We start from the raw sequence: 17,041 nt of genomic DNA, 5'->3' as shown, positions 1-17,041 counted from the left end.
TATTTCAACTCTCTATTATTAATGGACATATTTTCTAACATGAAGGATTACATAGCATTTAAAGAAATATACAATGAGTAGGGAGATGATCCACAATGCGATGGAGACTGGAGAGGACGTTGGAGCTAGGAGCAGAAGGTAACTCTGGAGAAGACAAGTAAGTAAACAAGGTAGGTATCTCAATGTATCGGTAGGATATCATGGAGAGCGTCCACTATGTCTGAACAAGCTCGGACATCGAGTGAAGTGAGGTGTGTATATATAAATGCCGACTGATGAGGGAGTCGATGGCTTGCAGGTGCATGTGGTTAATACTCTGGTGATGGAGTGCGTTGTGATTGGGTGAGTGAGCCTGACCGATCTGTGACAACAGGTATGTATATTATTATTTTTACTGTTATGTTTACATTTGTGCTGTTTGCCATATATTTTTGTAGTGTTAAATATTTGTTCCTGTTTTGTTTAACTGAATCTAAATTAAATAAAGCAAATAAATACATTTATTTTTAAACTGTAATTATTTAAAACTGTAATTTTGTAATTTATTACATTAGCTATAAATGCTAGCCAGCTTTAGAGCATTAAGAATGGGTGTCTCAAATTATGGCTATTATCAATTTATGATATTTTAGTACACAAGCAAAAGAAATATCATGTGAAAAATCACTTCATTTCATTCATCACAGTTTTTGTGTAGTGATGAAAAAAAGCAGAAAGTGTCTCTACTGTACTCGGTCTACCCTACGTTTTCATAAGAGCAAGTATAAGTCAGAATCGAGATCCAGTGGGTTCTAATGATGAGTGATGGAAAAACCTGGCCTTCAGATATTTCAATGAAGGCATAAATCATTAAGATTCCACTTCAACACCCCCCAATGTTCAAACCAAAACTAGCCCTTGTGTATATATATATCTATATATATTCTTTTAACAATGTACTGGAATGGAGGCTCTCACTTGAATATGTCGCTTATAGGCTACATGTTAAATTGCGTCCTCTGGTGGTGATGAACTAGACTGCATGATTTTTATTTTGTAATGACTGACCAAAAAATGTAGCACGCTATCAACATATTTTGCACAAGATATCATGGCCAGGAATTTGTTCCCACATTTTATTAATTATTTATTTCCTTTTAATTTGACTAAATTGCGGCCACATTATATTAATTAGTTCCCTTATTTTAATTTAAATGGTGTCCACTTTGTACCAATTTGTTTCATCAATTTCATTTGTTTTAATTTCTCAAAATCATCGCCATGTTGTACTAGGTTCCCTCATTTTAATTTTGGAAATTAATTCTTTAGATTTTTTTTTTGTTTTGTTTGGTTTTAAGGAAACGGGCAGACTAGAATAAATAGCAACACAGTATCGAACAATAAACGATAAAAAAGAGGGTTTTTTTTTTTTTTTTTTTATTGCAAAATAAAATAAATTACAAAATAAAATGTGGTTAATTCCAAATTTATTTTTGCCTACACATAAATGTTCAAATTTTGGATTAATCAGGCTATTATTTTTTGTTAATTTATTGTTCGCTAGCTTTTTCATATAGTTGAAACACTAACACTAATAAAGCGTTGGCATAGTCTAGTTTTATTTCCTTACTGGGTTTGATTCTGCGACAAAAACAAACAAAACAGCCGCAGATTCTGTTTGCATGTCCCACTCAGTAGTGCCATATTTACATTTACATTTAACCATTTAGCAGACGCTTTTATCCAAAGCGATTTACAAATGAGGACAGTGGAAGCAATCAAAATCAACAAAAGAGCAATAATGATATGCAAGTGCACAAGTTTTAGTTCGCTTAACGCAGTATGTGTTTCATTTAAAGTTATCATCTTCTTCATATTTAAGAAGAAAATGTAATCCAGTACTCAAGTAAGGAAACAAATGTTTAAATTAGGCTACACAGGCCTATAATTTGTTTAATATATTAATCAAAACAAATCCAAACGAATAGAAATCCACGCTTTTGAGCCGAATTAAGTATCCGGCAGATGGCGCAGTTTTGGGCTTCATCTCTACTGTTAGGAAGGTTAGGAAGAAAATGTCAGAATGAACGAAACACGTCTGTGCGCCCAAGAACTGACACCGCTGTTTCTCCACATATTGCCAACTTAGCCATTGTTATAAAATAGGCTATTTTATGTAAACAATAATTAAGTTTGTTAATATTTATTTTGTAGTATAGTGCTAAATGCAGCATTAATAACTGGTGATCAATCAGGTATTGTAGGCATATGTTATTGGTTTCACAGCACAGTAGCTGTCAGGGTATGTTACGCACTTCCTCCCGTTCTTCACTGTGTGCGTAAAAACGCGCAGTAACGCACTTATGACAGCCTGACCACGCCTGGAAGTTTGGGGCGTAGAGTCACAGTAAACTTGAAGGATCAAGACATTTTTAAATTTCTCAGATTTTTTTGGGGGGCTCTTCAGAAGTGGAAAATGTCGGGAGTTGCCTCTACCCTGGCCAAGAAGAGAGCGCAGGCTGCAGGGTTTGGAACGAACGCCAATGCCACCAAATACCTCAACCAGGACTTTGAGGCGCTCAGGAGACAGTGTCTCAGCGGAGGGACCCTGTTCTCAGACCCGTATTTCACAGCCGCACCCGAATCCCTGGGTTTTAAAGAACTCGGACCCAACTCGTCCAAAACCAGAGGAATAGCCTGGAAAAGACCTAGGGTATGCTTTCAGTATCATAAGTATTCATATTAAGGGCATCATTCTTTCACTGGTAAAGATTAAACGGTAAATCATGCACTTTCTATTTTTATTTAAGGGGCGTTATGTGGTCCCGTTATGCTCTTCTTTACGAACGAGAGAGTTTTCGTACTTTTTTTTGTTTGCGCAAGTCGCGTTCTTGCGTCCTGATTGCTATTTTTAATTGCTTCAATAGCTACATTCGTCAAACTGACGTCTTCTTGGCTGCGTCTCGCTTTTTGGGGTCGCGTCAAGAGCGTTGCGTTTCAGCGGCGCAGCAAAACAGTCCAACTTTAAAAAAGTTTTCTCGTGACCAGTGTGGGATTGTAGAGTCTGAAAGACTTTTTAAGCAAATTGCTAAACGTTTTGTCATATATTTTGTATTATGTAAATCTGTATTTTGTACGGGTCATTTTTTCAATTTTTTTTATTAAGATTTATACATCATCTGAAAGCTGAATAACTAAGTTTTCCATTGGTGTATGGTTTGTTAGGACATGACAATACACTCTTAAAAATAAAGGTTGCTTAAAAGGTTCTTCACAGCGATGCCATAGAAGAACCATTTTTGGTTCACACAAAGGTTCTTTAAAGAACCATCTCTTTCTTACCTTTTTATAATCTGAAGAACCTTCTTTCACCACAAAGTTCTTCAGATGTTAAAGGTTCTTTATTGAACCGTTTAGGTTCTACTATGGTTCTACTATGGCATGGTGAAGCACTGTTATTTTTAAGAGTGTATTTGGCTGAGATACAACTATTTGAAAATCTGAAATCTGAGGGTGCAAAAAATCTAAATATTGAGAAAATTGCCTTTAAAGTTGTCTAAGTGAAGTTCTTAGCAATGCATGTTACTAATCAGAAATTAAGTTTTGATGTATTTACAGTAGGACATTTTAAAAATATCTTCATGGAACATGATCTTTACTTAGTATCCTAATGATTTTTGGCATAAAAAAAAAATCCATCATTTTGACCCATACAATGTATTGTTGGTTATTGCTACAAATATACCCGTGCTACTTAAGACTGCGTTTGTGCTCCAGGGTCACATAAAATGTTTTGTCAATGATCCGCCCAATAATGATCCTAATAACTCGACCAGCTATGGTTAATGTTGCCATTTCTGTTTATTCTGTTTATTCATTTTCACCAGGTGGTCAGATTAACAGCTGCTATTTTAATAAGTAAATATAGTTTATGATTAGCTTTGTATATAGACCCACATATGAATGTAATCTCAGTGTTTTAGTGTCTATGCTTTCCTTTTCATATCTGATTATTAGCCTGATTCTGCATTTCAAACAGGGTGTTGTTGGTGTCTTTTGCAGGAGCTGTGCTCAAACCCACAATTCATCGTCGGGGGAGCTACACGGACGGATATCTGTCAAGGAGCTCTGGGTAAAAGATTAAAAACATTCATCGACCTGCAAGAAACTAATTTTGAGATTCTTTGTTAATCCTGCTGGTTTGACTAAATGTGAAGAACCTGTTCATTATACAGACCGTGCCTCCAATTCAACAATACAACTCACCTCTCGCTCTCCTCTCCTTATATTAATGTTATTTTACTCCCTAATTTAATCAATGAATTTGATTGCATAATGCACACTATTTGTAACTGTGGTAAAGCTCATTATTAATTCTACGAAGCCTTAACAATTAATTAAGTTCATTGTTAACATTGTTAACAAGCAAACACTCGCACACAAAATAATTCCTAGAATAAGGGTGGGTCGGTATTTGAAGGATGCTTTTAACCTAGTGCTCATTCCAGTGTGGTTATTGTTAACTCAAACTAAAGCTGGTAATAAAGTGTTTGCTGAAATAAAACAAAATAAATTAGAAATATAAATATTATATGAAAAACATGCAAATTAGGAATGTTGCCAACTAACTGAAATAAAAATCTGAAATACTAAAATGACTAAAACTAAAATTTAAAATAAATATAACTATTTAAAATATAGTTATAATAATGATATAACAAAATGGAATAAATTTAAACAAAAAATTAAAAACAAAACTGAAAATAAAAAAATAAAAGCTGATTAAAAATATTAATATATACTATAATGGTAGCCTATATAAGCAACACTTGAGGCTCATTGCATTTGCGTATTTGTATTGGCTTTTCTCCTCTTTAAATAGTACAATATGTAAGTTTTGCTGTCTCTCTCTGTCTATATATATATATACCCATCCTTCCATCCACTGTCCAAACGTTGGAGGACTTGGAGCAACTAACTTCTATCTCTATTTTCTATCTCAACAGTTAATTTACGTTCTATTAGCTTTACACTATTAACTTTAGGAACTTTACCCTCCCTTTCTATACCTAATACCACTTTATTTTGCCTCATTCATTCCTGTTTGTTGTGTTTACTGCTAACCGAATGGCTGAGCCAAACACATAATCCAAACCATCCAAACCTAGAAACTAGCCGGAGGGATTTTGCACACAACCCCTTTTGTTATTAAAGGCTGCAGTTAAAGAGAGAAGAACTTGGCTGTATTTCTCCCGTAAAGTCTTGCATTAAAACATACACGCATGCTTAATGCGATACATGTGTCAGACTGCAGGAAAAGCAGCCTGTTGTCTTTTGAAGAGGACAAAGTCTCTGCGTTTTCTACATGCGGCTGTTGTCTCAGATTTGCAGCTCACCACTTGGCGTGACATGAAAACCACCATGGCGCTCATTGGCTGCCTCGCTCGATCATGAGTTTCATTTGTGTCTCTCAAAATGTGCCTGTTCTTGCTTGTCTGCAGGCATTTTGAATGTCACGTTAAAAACAAACGGTCAAAGTTTCATTTTGCATTCCAAATGCAAGTGTATGTAACTTCATTCCCATATCCATTAAAGATTTGAGTGAAAACAGGCCTGTTTGTGGCTGTTTTAGCTACAGACCACAGAAGCGGTCGTTAACATAGTCATAGTCTCACTTCCTGTCTCACTGTCTCTCAGGTGACTGCTGGCTGCTAGCGGCCATTGCCTCTCTGACCCTGAATGAAGAAGTTCTGGCGCGAGTGGTGCCCGCTGGACAGGACTTTGGTGATAATTATGCTGGAATCTTCCATTTCCAGGTATCTGCAAGTTACACCGTTTGAGTAAACGTGTCTTTATAGTGTTACAATATAAATTAATTAGCATGCTAATGAACAACATGGACATTATTTTTGTGCAGTGGTTTGTTGCTCAGTACTTAAACCATCATAATACATAGTTCATTTACAAAACTATAAGTGTCCAAAAAGTACCTTTTAGTGCATTTTGCTTACTGCTTTTTTAATGCAGAGTTTGACTCTAAGATGTTTTGCATTTGTATATGAGTGTCTTTACAGTTTCACACACGTTTTGAGATTGAACAGATGATGTGAGTCTGCACCCTTCACATCCATCCTTTAGTTCTGGCAGTTTGGTGAGTGGGTGGATGTTGTCATTGATGACCGGCTGCCGGTGAAAGATGGCGAGCTGGTATTTGTTCACTCCGCCGAGGGAAACGAGTTCTGGAGCGCCCTGCTGGAGAAGGCCTATGCGAAGTTAGTCTTTATGTGTGTTGTTTCTTGTGTTTTTGTGTACTCCGAGTAGAACTGCCACAACCAGAAAATCAACTTATTCGTGGAACTTACTTTCTAAGAATAAACAACAGGTTACTCCATTGTTTTCTTTAGGACTGTCAACTGATTAGAATTATTACGCACATTTATATTTTTTTCTATGTAAAAAACTAGTTCCAAAAAAGTCCACACGTTCTGTTTAGATCTGGCTGTTAGTGGACTTTGCATACAATCACAGCAGGGTTTACCCACAGCAGGTGTATTCCTGGAATAAGGGTGTGTCATTTTGTGTGGTATGTTTTTAACTTAGTGCTCACCGTCCTCCTAGTAGCTTTTACTCCCTTGCTATATATTTCTCTCTAACTCTCATTCTTTAGTGTTCATTGTTGCCATCCGAACATTTGATGTGGACCAGCTGTTGTTTGTGTCATTTGTTGTGTGTAAGAATGCGTTTACAGCCAGTGACCTACTAATTTTGGAACCCTCATGTGAACTATGGGAATGGCCCCGCCCACAAGTGGTGATGTCATACGTGAGCATTTATAATAGGCGTGAAATGCAGTGCTGCAGTGATGACATGCTTTTGTTGGCCATCCTGTAAATAACCATCAACCTGGTACCTTTGCCCAAAACCCAGTCTGATTTCCACATTGGCTTTTGGATTACTGCCGAAAATAAGCTCTGTGACCAAAACATTTTTATGATTCTTTCATGTTTTGTTTATCATGATTATCTTCAAAAAGTAGCACAGCTTTTATGAATTTTGGAGCCTAGATGCAGTCGGCAGAAATAAAAAGCTAAACTTAGGCTATAGGCTAAATAAAGTACACCAAGGTCACATGACTTCACCATCGCCAACATTAGGCCTCTGAAAACTCTTTCAATCATTTTCCTGAAAGACTGAGCTATAATAGTTTGCGAGTTTGCCTGTTTGGTGTGATGACGTTTGATATCCCTGAAAACCTCTGTAGTCCAATTTAGCCACTTGTTAGCAACCACTTTAAAAAAAAATCATAAGGGGGTGTTACTGATGAATTTTATGTGGTAGAATAAAACATGAGCATAGGTTGAGCTTGTGTTCACCACAGACCTTAAAAACACATAAAAAATCCCCACTGACTTCAGGATGATAAAATCAAAAATGCTAAAATGCTAACTTCTTTCAGGGTTTTGGCCTAAAACAAATATGTGCAGCAGTCTATAGTATACTGTGGGTTATTTTGAGCAATATAGCCATTCTTACATAGTTTCCTCTTCCTAGTTTTCCTAGTTTTTCCTTTTCTGCACTTATTATTCTACTATATACTTATATTCTGTTCGTCATTTTATATTTTTGCCTACTGCACATTTACAGCTAGTTATTTGTAATTAATTAAATTTTAACCACTCAGGAAATATTTGACCATCACATAAAAGAGAAAGAAGTAATTTCAAGATTCCTAAATGGAGCTCCATCCTTTTCGTGGACATTCAAGTGTGCGAAACAACAATTAAGCCCATTTTAATCTTTGTATAGTATCAAAAATGGATTTACAGTAGTTTCTCTAAATGAGACTGTTTAACAATAGGTCTTAAATAATTTCTCAAACTGAGCTCAAAGACATGTGCGTACATGTAATGTACATGTTTTATGGTCTCTGGCAGGGTGAACGGCTGTTATGAAGCTCTGTCTGGAGGATCCACCAGTGAGGGTTTTGAGGATTTCACTGGAGGCATCGCTGAGAACTATGAGCTGAGCAAAGCTCCCCCCAACATGTTTCAGATCATCCAGAAAGCCCTGGAGGCTGGAGCTTTGCTGGGCTGCTCCATCGATGTGAGATTCCTCTGCCTGTATAGGATAAATATTATTATTTGACCAATCAGCAATCACTTTTATGTCATAAGCCCTGCCCATTTTCAGGTATACCTGTTTAATTTTTAATTCTGTGATGTAGATCACTAGTGCCGCTGATTCTGAAGCCGTCACCCGTCAGAAGCTGGTGAAAGGCCATGCTTACTCGCTCACAGGGGCGACCGAGGTATGAATAGAGCTATTGGCAGGCCTCTGTTTTTAATAATATAATACATTTTGTCATTAGAGCACATTCTTCTTTGTCTCAGGTGAACTATCGTGGCCGCAAGGAGAAACTGGTTCGTATGCGCAACCCTTGGGGGCAGGTGGAGTGGACCGGAGCCTGGAGTGATGGGTACGATTTCATTACCACCAGCACCAGAGATAAATTATGAGTTCAAACAATTAGCTTTGTTATTCAGAAATGATGAGGTCGCAATGATTAAAATGGTTGTTGATTTTGTTAATCACAAAGACAAGACAAAAAAATGTGCATCATGACAATAAGTGATTTTATTTAAACTGTTGATGATGGAGAAAAAAAACAGTGGCGTAACTGTGGGTCTCATTCATTACCATGAGTATTCCGCGTACAAACATGAACAAATCATAAAAGTTGTCACCAATAACTTTCATATTAAAATTTGTTCTAAATTTACGAAAAAATTAAGTAACAACTGAAACCACATACTCAAATAAATAATGCACACACTTATTAATGAATGAAACCCAATGTTTACTCAATGGTTTTGCATGTATTTTTGTTAAATTAATACAAAATCAATAAATAAATTGTTGAATTTGGAAATGAGTCATTAAAGATGGGGTAAGCGATTTATGGTAGCCAATGTTGATATTTGAAATCACCAAAACAAACACGCCCCTACCCCAAAAGGGTCTCACCCTATTTTGATAGCTCCGCCCCACACATACATAGCCTACGTAACCCAGGCAATGATTAGTTCTGTGAAACAAAGCAAAACCAATGTTACACCGTTTCTACACCGGACGCAAGCGGCGCAACAAAATAGAAAAACTATATAAACTATAGAAGTCATTATAATCAGTGATGCTGTCTACACTGGATTCTGCGCGGCGTGACAAATCTCGTCAGAAAACTGCTGCCGCGTTCTATTGATGACGTGCTGACACAAATTTCAAATGATTTTCAACGGTCGCTTTATCGTGTCCAGTGTAGACAAACTTTAGCTGCCGCGGCACGTCCGGTGTAGACACAGTGTTACTCACCTATCGAGAAAAACCAAAGCAACCTCAGTGTCCGATCGCAGGCCTTCCGCTCCTTGAGTTCTCTCCAGCTGATTGGATATTTACACGGGCCCTACTTCTTGTCTTATCGTTCCGCAGACGTTTTCCTATTTAGTTTTTTATCTGCCATCTCTATCTTTGTGTCGCTAGGCTGTTCGCTGAATGCTCTCTCCTCCACATCATGAGTAGACATGCCCCTTACTGCTGATTGGCTACAAGTTTGTTTTGGTACTCGCCCCCGACTCAGTTTTCTAAAGCGTTTTTGAAAAATTACATACTCCACCTTTAATAACAAGGTTTTTATTTAAATATACCATTCTTAAAGGTACAGTACAAATAAAAGTTTAATTTTAAGGGTCAACGGGAGGGTGTAAATTGCACATGACTATTTGGAATGCAAGAAATCCTGGCTCCTGACAAAATTATATGATATGGCCAGTTTTAATGGACTTCTATGAAACTAATTTGGAAACAGTAGCATGACTGATGTTATCTGAATTGTTTATTTTTTCTTTCATTTAGTTCATCTGAATGGAACAGTATTGCCGCTTCAGAGCGGCCGAACGCCAACGCTGAGGATGGAGAATTCTGGTGCGTTTACAAAATTCTTGGATCTATGGATCTAGACACTTGGATTTTATATTCTTTCCTATTCTCCACAAGTTATATATTATATACATGTAATATATTTTCTCTGTCTGTTCAGGATGTCCTTCTCAGAATTCCTTAGCCATTACTCTCGTATAGAGATCTGCACTCTGACCCCGGACGCCATCACCAGCGATTCAGTTAAACACTGGGCCGTGACCAACCACGACGGCACATGGAGGAGAGGCTCTACCGCTGGAGGCTGCAGAAACAACGCTTGTGAGCACAAAATCCACAAAACACACCATCAGGCATCAGAAATCAAATTCAGTTTTGTGAATCACTTCATTTCAGTGCAAAAATTGATTGATATGGACAAAGTTCAGTTGGTTTGGTTTGTTTAATAATATTGCTGTGGACTGCATCCATTCATTGAGTTTCAAATGTGTTTGTTTATGCTTTCTTATCATATAAAAAAATGATCCGCCCTTATTGAGAGCATATGTAGGCTATCCGTATCTTAGCACAGTTTGGTTGGTTTGGTTTGCTTAATAATATTGCTGGCAACAGTTTTTTGTTGCGCATTGTGTAATTTATTCTGTAAATGTTTCCATCGTAGTTCATTCGTATGTCTTATCAGACAGAAAAAATATATTTTTCGACTGAGTGCATATGTTTTAGCTATGTGCATTTCAAGATTTTATCCACATCTTAGCGTTTCAAAATTTGTTTGTTTTTGTTTGTTTATTAATATTGCTGATGGCTGCATCCATTTATTGAGTTAATTATTTGGTAAATGCGTTAAGATCATAGTTTATGTCTTCTTATCAGATAGATAAATGATCCGCCTCAGTTAAGCGCATGTGTTTTTTAATGCTCATTTTTTTTTTGCATATTAGCGTTACAAAGTTTGGTTGGTTTGGTTTGTTAAATAATAATGCTGATTCCACTCATTGAAAGTTTTGTTGTGCATTGTGTAATTTATGTGTTTCCATTGTAGTTACGCTCATTTTATTTGATCCGCATCTTGGTGTTATAAAGTTTGGTTTAGTTTGTTTAATAATATTGCTGACGACTATGTCTATTAACTAGCATTTTGAGATATCACATAAAAATTCTGAATGGAAACCCAAAGTAAAGTAAAGTAAAGTAAAGTAAGGTGAGCATATATTCTAAAAATATGCATAAAAAAACGTATGCACTCAACTGAGTTGGATAAAGTGCTCATAAACTACAATGAAAACACAATTGCTGAATAAATTCCTCAATGTGCATCAAAAAAGTAATGTGACTTTGTGCAATGGGAAGGCATAACTGGACTAACCAGCAGATCTGTAACATGGGGAGCATGACAACGGATTTGGGCATCCAAATGCAAGGCTTTATTTCCAAGCGTGATCAAAACAAGCAGGGATGAGCACCAACAAACAGTATAATCCAAGGCAGAGGCAAAAGAGTAATCCAATAGACAGGCAATGGTCAGGGCAGGCAGCAAACAATAAAAAACAAGGAAACAGTCCAAGGATCAAAATACAGGTAAACTAGGGAACACGGAAAGGGTAAACTCCGAAACTAAGAACAAGGAATGGCTTTGCAATAATCAGAGATCTTGGAGTGTGTGTGAACAATGTTTATACTAGACAAGGAGACCACATGACAAAACTAACCAATGAGACTCTGACTATGCATGGGGCAGTCGTGGCCTAATGGATAGAGAGTTGGACTTGTAACCTGAAGGTCATGGGTTCGAGTCTCAGGTCCGTCGGGGAGTGAATAACCAACACTCTCTCCACCCTCAATACCACGACTGAGGTGAGACCCTTGAGCAAGGCACCGAACCCCCAACTGCTCCCCGGGCGCCGCAGCATTGGCTGCCCACTGCTCCGGGTGTATGTTCACTACTGTGTGTACACTTGTATGGGTTAAATGCAGAGCACAAATTCAGAGTATGGGTCACCATACTTGGCCACACACCACTTCCCTTTCCCCTTTATTTATGTTTTGTCTATGCACTTTTTTTATATTTGGTGGCAGTTTATCAGGAAGTTACAATTTCGTTTTCTTCATCTTGCTGGATGGTAATGGTGCTTTATTGGCAAATATTTCACAATTTTGCGCATAAGTTAAATTCGCAACTTTGATTAAAACATAGCTATTTAGATTTTTGTGGCGCATCTTCTAAGTTATTCAGTTGGCTATATGTGTTTCCATTGTAGTTTTGTGTATTTTACTTTATACGTATCTTGATTTTACGAAGCTAGGTTGGTTTGTTTAATTAATAATCTTGCTGACGACATCCATTCATTGCTCCTCAGACACATTCTGGATGAATCCTCAATATGTGATTAGGCTGAATGAAGAAGATGATGATCCAGATGATAATGAGGTGGGCTGCAGTTTCGTGGTGGGTTTGATTCAGAAGAACCGGCGCCGTCTGAGGAAAGCGGGAGAGGACATGCACACTATTGGCTTTGCTATTTATGAGGTGGGTGGAGACACAAGGAGCCGACTAAACATTGTGCTTATAATGTATGGAGAGGAAATAAACATAATTACTTCAGTAGAACCCCCAGATTACATTTGTATAACATCAAGATTTCTTTTTGTTTGCTTCCACAGTTACCTTCACAGGTAAGAGTTAAACTCATTTACCTTGACCAATCATACCATTAATCGCAGTACTTCTGGCTCACTGATTGGCCTTTGTCTCTGTCAGTTTCACGGTCAGCGCGACGTGCACCTCGATAAGAACTTCTTCCTGACGCACGCGCAGAAAGCTCGCTCTGAGACTTTCGTTAACCTGAGAGAGGTCTGCACACGCTTCAAGCTGCCTCCTGGAGAGTACCTTGTCGTGCCATCCACCTTCGAGGCCAACAAGGATGGAGACTTTTGCCTGCGCGTCTTTTCCGAAAAACAGACCGAAACACTGTAACGTATCTCACCGGTGTAAAGTTTATCTACTATATGCCAGTATGACTGTACATATTTTTATTTTGAATACTTGGTTCTGAGTTTCATTGGATAATCTTTGTTTATTCCCAGACCATGTGATGACCCTGTGGATGCTGAATTACCTGATGTAAGCAACTCACAAGATTGCAAAGCTCTTAAAATTCAACAGCGTTACAGTAGCTAAGTTTCCAAACAAAGTTGCGAATTCAACTTATGCAGAAAATTGGAATATCACTTAAAACATTTGCAAATTAAGCACCGTTTCCATCCCATGTGTTCAAGAGAACAAAATGAGCACTTCCTGGGAAATTGGTGCAAAGTATCAATAATAAAAATTCAAGTTTAGTTTCCAATCTTATCTGTTTAGGCAAAGTCACATTACTTTTTTTTTTTTTTTTGCGCATTGAAGAATTTATTCAGTGAACTTGTTTCCACACATTCCAAAAATATTCTTATCGGATCGAAAAATGATCCTCCTTTATTGAGTCTTTACATATTTTATAGGAATTTTAACTCAGTGTTTCCATAAAGCATTTTTAAATGCAGTATTCCAAAATTTGCATGAATGAATGAAAACGTAGCTACTGACTGTTAACATTTTCCACTGCCACAAATTGTTGATTAAAGTAGAAAATACTTTCTAAGTGAATTAAATTATAGTTTTTAATTTAATAATAATAAATATAATCATAGTAATAACAACAAATTAATAAATCATATTAAAAATAACTCATTAATAAGCACAATGAATACCACTACTACTAATAATACATAAATAAATAAATAATAATAATAACAATAATACTACTACTACTAATTATTATTATTAAATTTTTGTGGTAATCAAGATATTGTCAAAAGGTCTTATTGAACCTGAAACATGTTTTTAAACTGTACTTCCTCTTGTTTTCAGGAGACTGTCTCAGATGATGAAGTTGATTCTGGATTCAGAGGCATGTTCGTAAAACTCGCTGGAGCTGTGAGTAGAGACGACTTCTTATGCAGTAAACATTTATGTTTTTTGAAAAGCAGAGCAACTGATGCATACTTCTCTCTGTAGGACATGGAAATCTCAGCCACAGAGCTCACGACTATCTTAAACAAAATCATTGCGAAACGTAAGTACTCTTGCATCTTTTAGTTTCTGCTCGAGATCTAATGAAGAGCCTGAGTCTAAGGAGCTGCTTTATGTGTTGTTTTGTAGGAACTGACATAAAGACGGACGGCTTCAGTTTGGAGACGTGTCGTATCATGGTGAACATCATGGATGTATCCTCTGAGCTGCAGTTGCTTACGTTTTGTATGACGTATGTGGTTGAGCCTGGAATTACAAGAGGTTGGTGTTGTTGAATTGTAAATTTCCCTTAACTGTATCTCAGGACAGTGGGAATGGAAAACTGGGTTTGGGAGAGTTCGCTACTCTGTGGAAGAAAATTCAGCGATTCCTTGTAAGAGATACACCAGAAGCCTTTAACACAATTAGCCATTTAAGATCATTTCTAAATGTCATGACATGTTGCTCTATTTTATAATAACCCCAGGGAATTTACAAGAAGAATGATATGGATAATTCAGGAACCATAAGCACTCCAGAGCTGCGTTTGGCGCTGAAAGAAGCTGGTGAGTCACAGATACACTCACAGAAATCATTTTGGTGGCATATTTTACCATTCACATGTTCTCTTTCCTCTTCTAGGTTTCACTCTTAATAACACTATATTCCAGCTACTGGTAGCACGTTACGCCGAGGCAGACATGACTCTTGACTTTGATAACTATGTGGCCTGCCTCATGCGTCTGGAGATGATGTTCCGTAAGTCCCTTGGGTGTTTGTTTAATAAATGTTTTGGCTAATTTGACCCTACAATCATCATAGAAAATGTCTGCAGATTGTGTCTAGTCCTGTTTATAATGGGCCCTTGTGTTGGGTCAGCGCTCCCTGTAGTTCTGGAGCATCTTTAGTGAACCTACCTCTCATTTTCAGGGGTATTCAAAAAGCTGGATCCCCACCAAAGCGGCTTCATTGAGCTGGACTTTCAGCAGGTTTGTCATGCTATAATTTATTAAATAATTTAAATATCAATTACATTTTGAAGCTAGATAGATAGATATTTTTAAACACATTTTCTTTGTCTTTTTTAGTGGCTGAACTTCACTATGATTTAGATGACTGATCAACCACACCACTCAAGAGTGAATTATTAAAATTACATGGGTTAAATTTTGTATTTTTTTAAATCGTCTATTGCACTTTCGACCAGTCTTACTTTTAAAGTGTTTCATGATTTTATTGCGTTTGACATTGGCACACTATTTTCGTTTACAAATGCAAGCACCCTTAAACAAGGAGAATCTTAACCACTGTATAATTAAAAAAAAAAAATGTGTGTGCATTATTATGAATGTTTTTTTCTCCAAAGGACATTATTAAACACTTTTGAAACTGTACGAACTTGTGTTTTTGTACATGATTGGATTAAGTGGAGCGGCATTTCCGGTCCCTTGCTCAGAGGCAGTTTATTTGACTCCTCACCTGTCAATCATTCGTTAGTCCCGCCCTCATGGGCGTGGGCGTGCACTGCGGTACCCTGATTGTTGTGTCTCTTCTCCATTGATCATTCGCTCTTTCCTCTGTCTATTTTAAAACGCACCTGCTGGGCTGATAACCATAGTGGCCACTAAACGCTGGTAAGTTTAGCTTCACTTTTCCGTGTTCAGCGTATTTCTTAAATTTCTAACGGTGCTTGTGAATCGGTCTTATTAATTTATAAACAAAGCGGCCACGTTATAGCCTACACACAATGCACATTAATTATTCATAGGGCGTGCATCATACATGTATGTGTGTGTTTATAATTTATTCATTCAATAATATTATTACATTGTCTAGGTTGTGTTCATCTGAACAAAAAAATGAACTCAGACTGAATTAGATATTACAGTAATAGCACTATATAAAGCAGCATGGGTGAATATGTGCAGCTGTTTTTGAGGGTGTGCTGATGCTCAGTCTGGCCTATTGAGTTCAAGTCAGCTGACATTTAGTATCAGTAGGCAATGCTGTGTTTACATGCCACATTGCAACTCCAAAATCCAGTTAAAACTGGTTAAAAGTTCATTATTTTGGTTAAAACATTATTTGGAGAATATCCACTGCACTTTTTATACTATATATATATATATTAATGTGATTGACATTTACGCACTTACATGATGCAGGCAACAAAAAAGTACAACATGGTTATATTTTTTCTCCTTTTTTGGAGATATACCATGGTTTAATAGTTTGAAGTACTTTGGACTGCCATGTAAATATGATGAATATATACACTATGGTATATGTCAGAGTACCATGGTATTGCCACAGGTTAGCATCACACTGCATTTTGCAACATAAACATGAATGTTAGCAAATTAGCAATGAGCTGATTTCTTCTACTGTCTACAATATATTTCTAAATGACCTTTTTCTCCTCAAGCTCGCGGCCCACACAAGGAACCTAAGGTATATTCACCTTCTTTGTCTTTCTGTGGTTGCAGTTCCAGAAAGCAATGATAATGAACTAAATGTCCAATGCTAGCATAGTTATGTTAGCTGGGTCTATGTGGTTTTCTTTAGCTACCACTTAGAGAACTGCCCTTCATGGACATTATCCCTGAAATCATGGCTCATGTAAGTAATTAGGGTCTGGCAATGTTTTTTTTCTGCAGAGATGATGGGTAACCATATTACAAGACAACATGGAATTAGCCAGTCATTAGTAAACCTCTCTCCAACTTCATTAGAGCGCTAATCGAGTGTCTGTTGTAGAGGGCATTTCTCTCAGCTAGCTGGACTAAAAGCTGCATGTACGCTGCTGCACTAATAATGGTAACATGGCTGACCATAAGCGAACACAAGCAAGCATCATAAGCCTTTTAGCAGCAGCACTTTGCGCTAAATGCTCAGAGACATTGAATGCGCTGTTGAATGATGGTGCTATTTCTGTGCTAGCTTCTAGTAAGCAGTCTCCATCTGCCATATGCACACACTTTGAGTCTTTTGTTTGGTTTGGTGTAGCGTTTAAAGCTCTGGGCTTGTAACCAGAAGGTGGCAGGTTCGATTCCCACAAGAAACCCTGGAGCTATAATCGTT

The 17,041-nt window shown here is 37.3% G+C and overlaps 1 protein-coding gene across 1 annotated transcript; it reads left to right on the top strand.

The window, feature by feature from the left end:
• The first annotated feature begins 2,304 nt into the window (after window positions 1-2,304).
• Window positions 2,305-15,354, top strand: capn2b (calpain 2, (m/II) large subunit b). The gene is made up of 21 exons (XM_079413343.1): window positions 2,305-2,692; window positions 4,042-4,111; window positions 5,677-5,795; window positions 6,118-6,251; window positions 7,914-8,082; window positions 8,204-8,287; window positions 8,370-8,455; window positions 9,889-9,957; window positions 10,073-10,233; window positions 12,270-12,439; window positions 12,574-12,585; window positions 12,671-12,882; window positions 12,997-13,033; window positions 13,820-13,885; window positions 13,967-14,024; window positions 14,111-14,175; window positions 14,286-14,354; window positions 14,448-14,526; window positions 14,603-14,719; window positions 14,891-14,949; window positions 15,049-15,354. The coding sequence occupies exons 1-21, from the start codon at window positions 2,456-2,458 to the stop codon at window positions 15,070-15,072; spliced, it is 2,097 nt and encodes a 698-aa protein (XP_079269469.1). The 5' UTR covers window positions 2,305-2,455; the 3' UTR covers window positions 15,073-15,354.
• The last annotated feature ends 1,687 nt before the right edge of the window (window positions 15,355-17,041 follow it).

The sequence above is a fragment of the Barbus barbus genome (assembly GCF_936440315.1).
Source record: "Barbus barbus genome assembly, chromosome: 49".
NCBI lineage: Eukaryota > Metazoa > Chordata > Actinopteri > Cypriniformes > Cyprinidae > Barbus > Barbus barbus.
The sequence above is the reverse complement of the archived record's forward strand: the minus strand, read 5'-3'. Positions and strand labels throughout refer to the sequence as shown.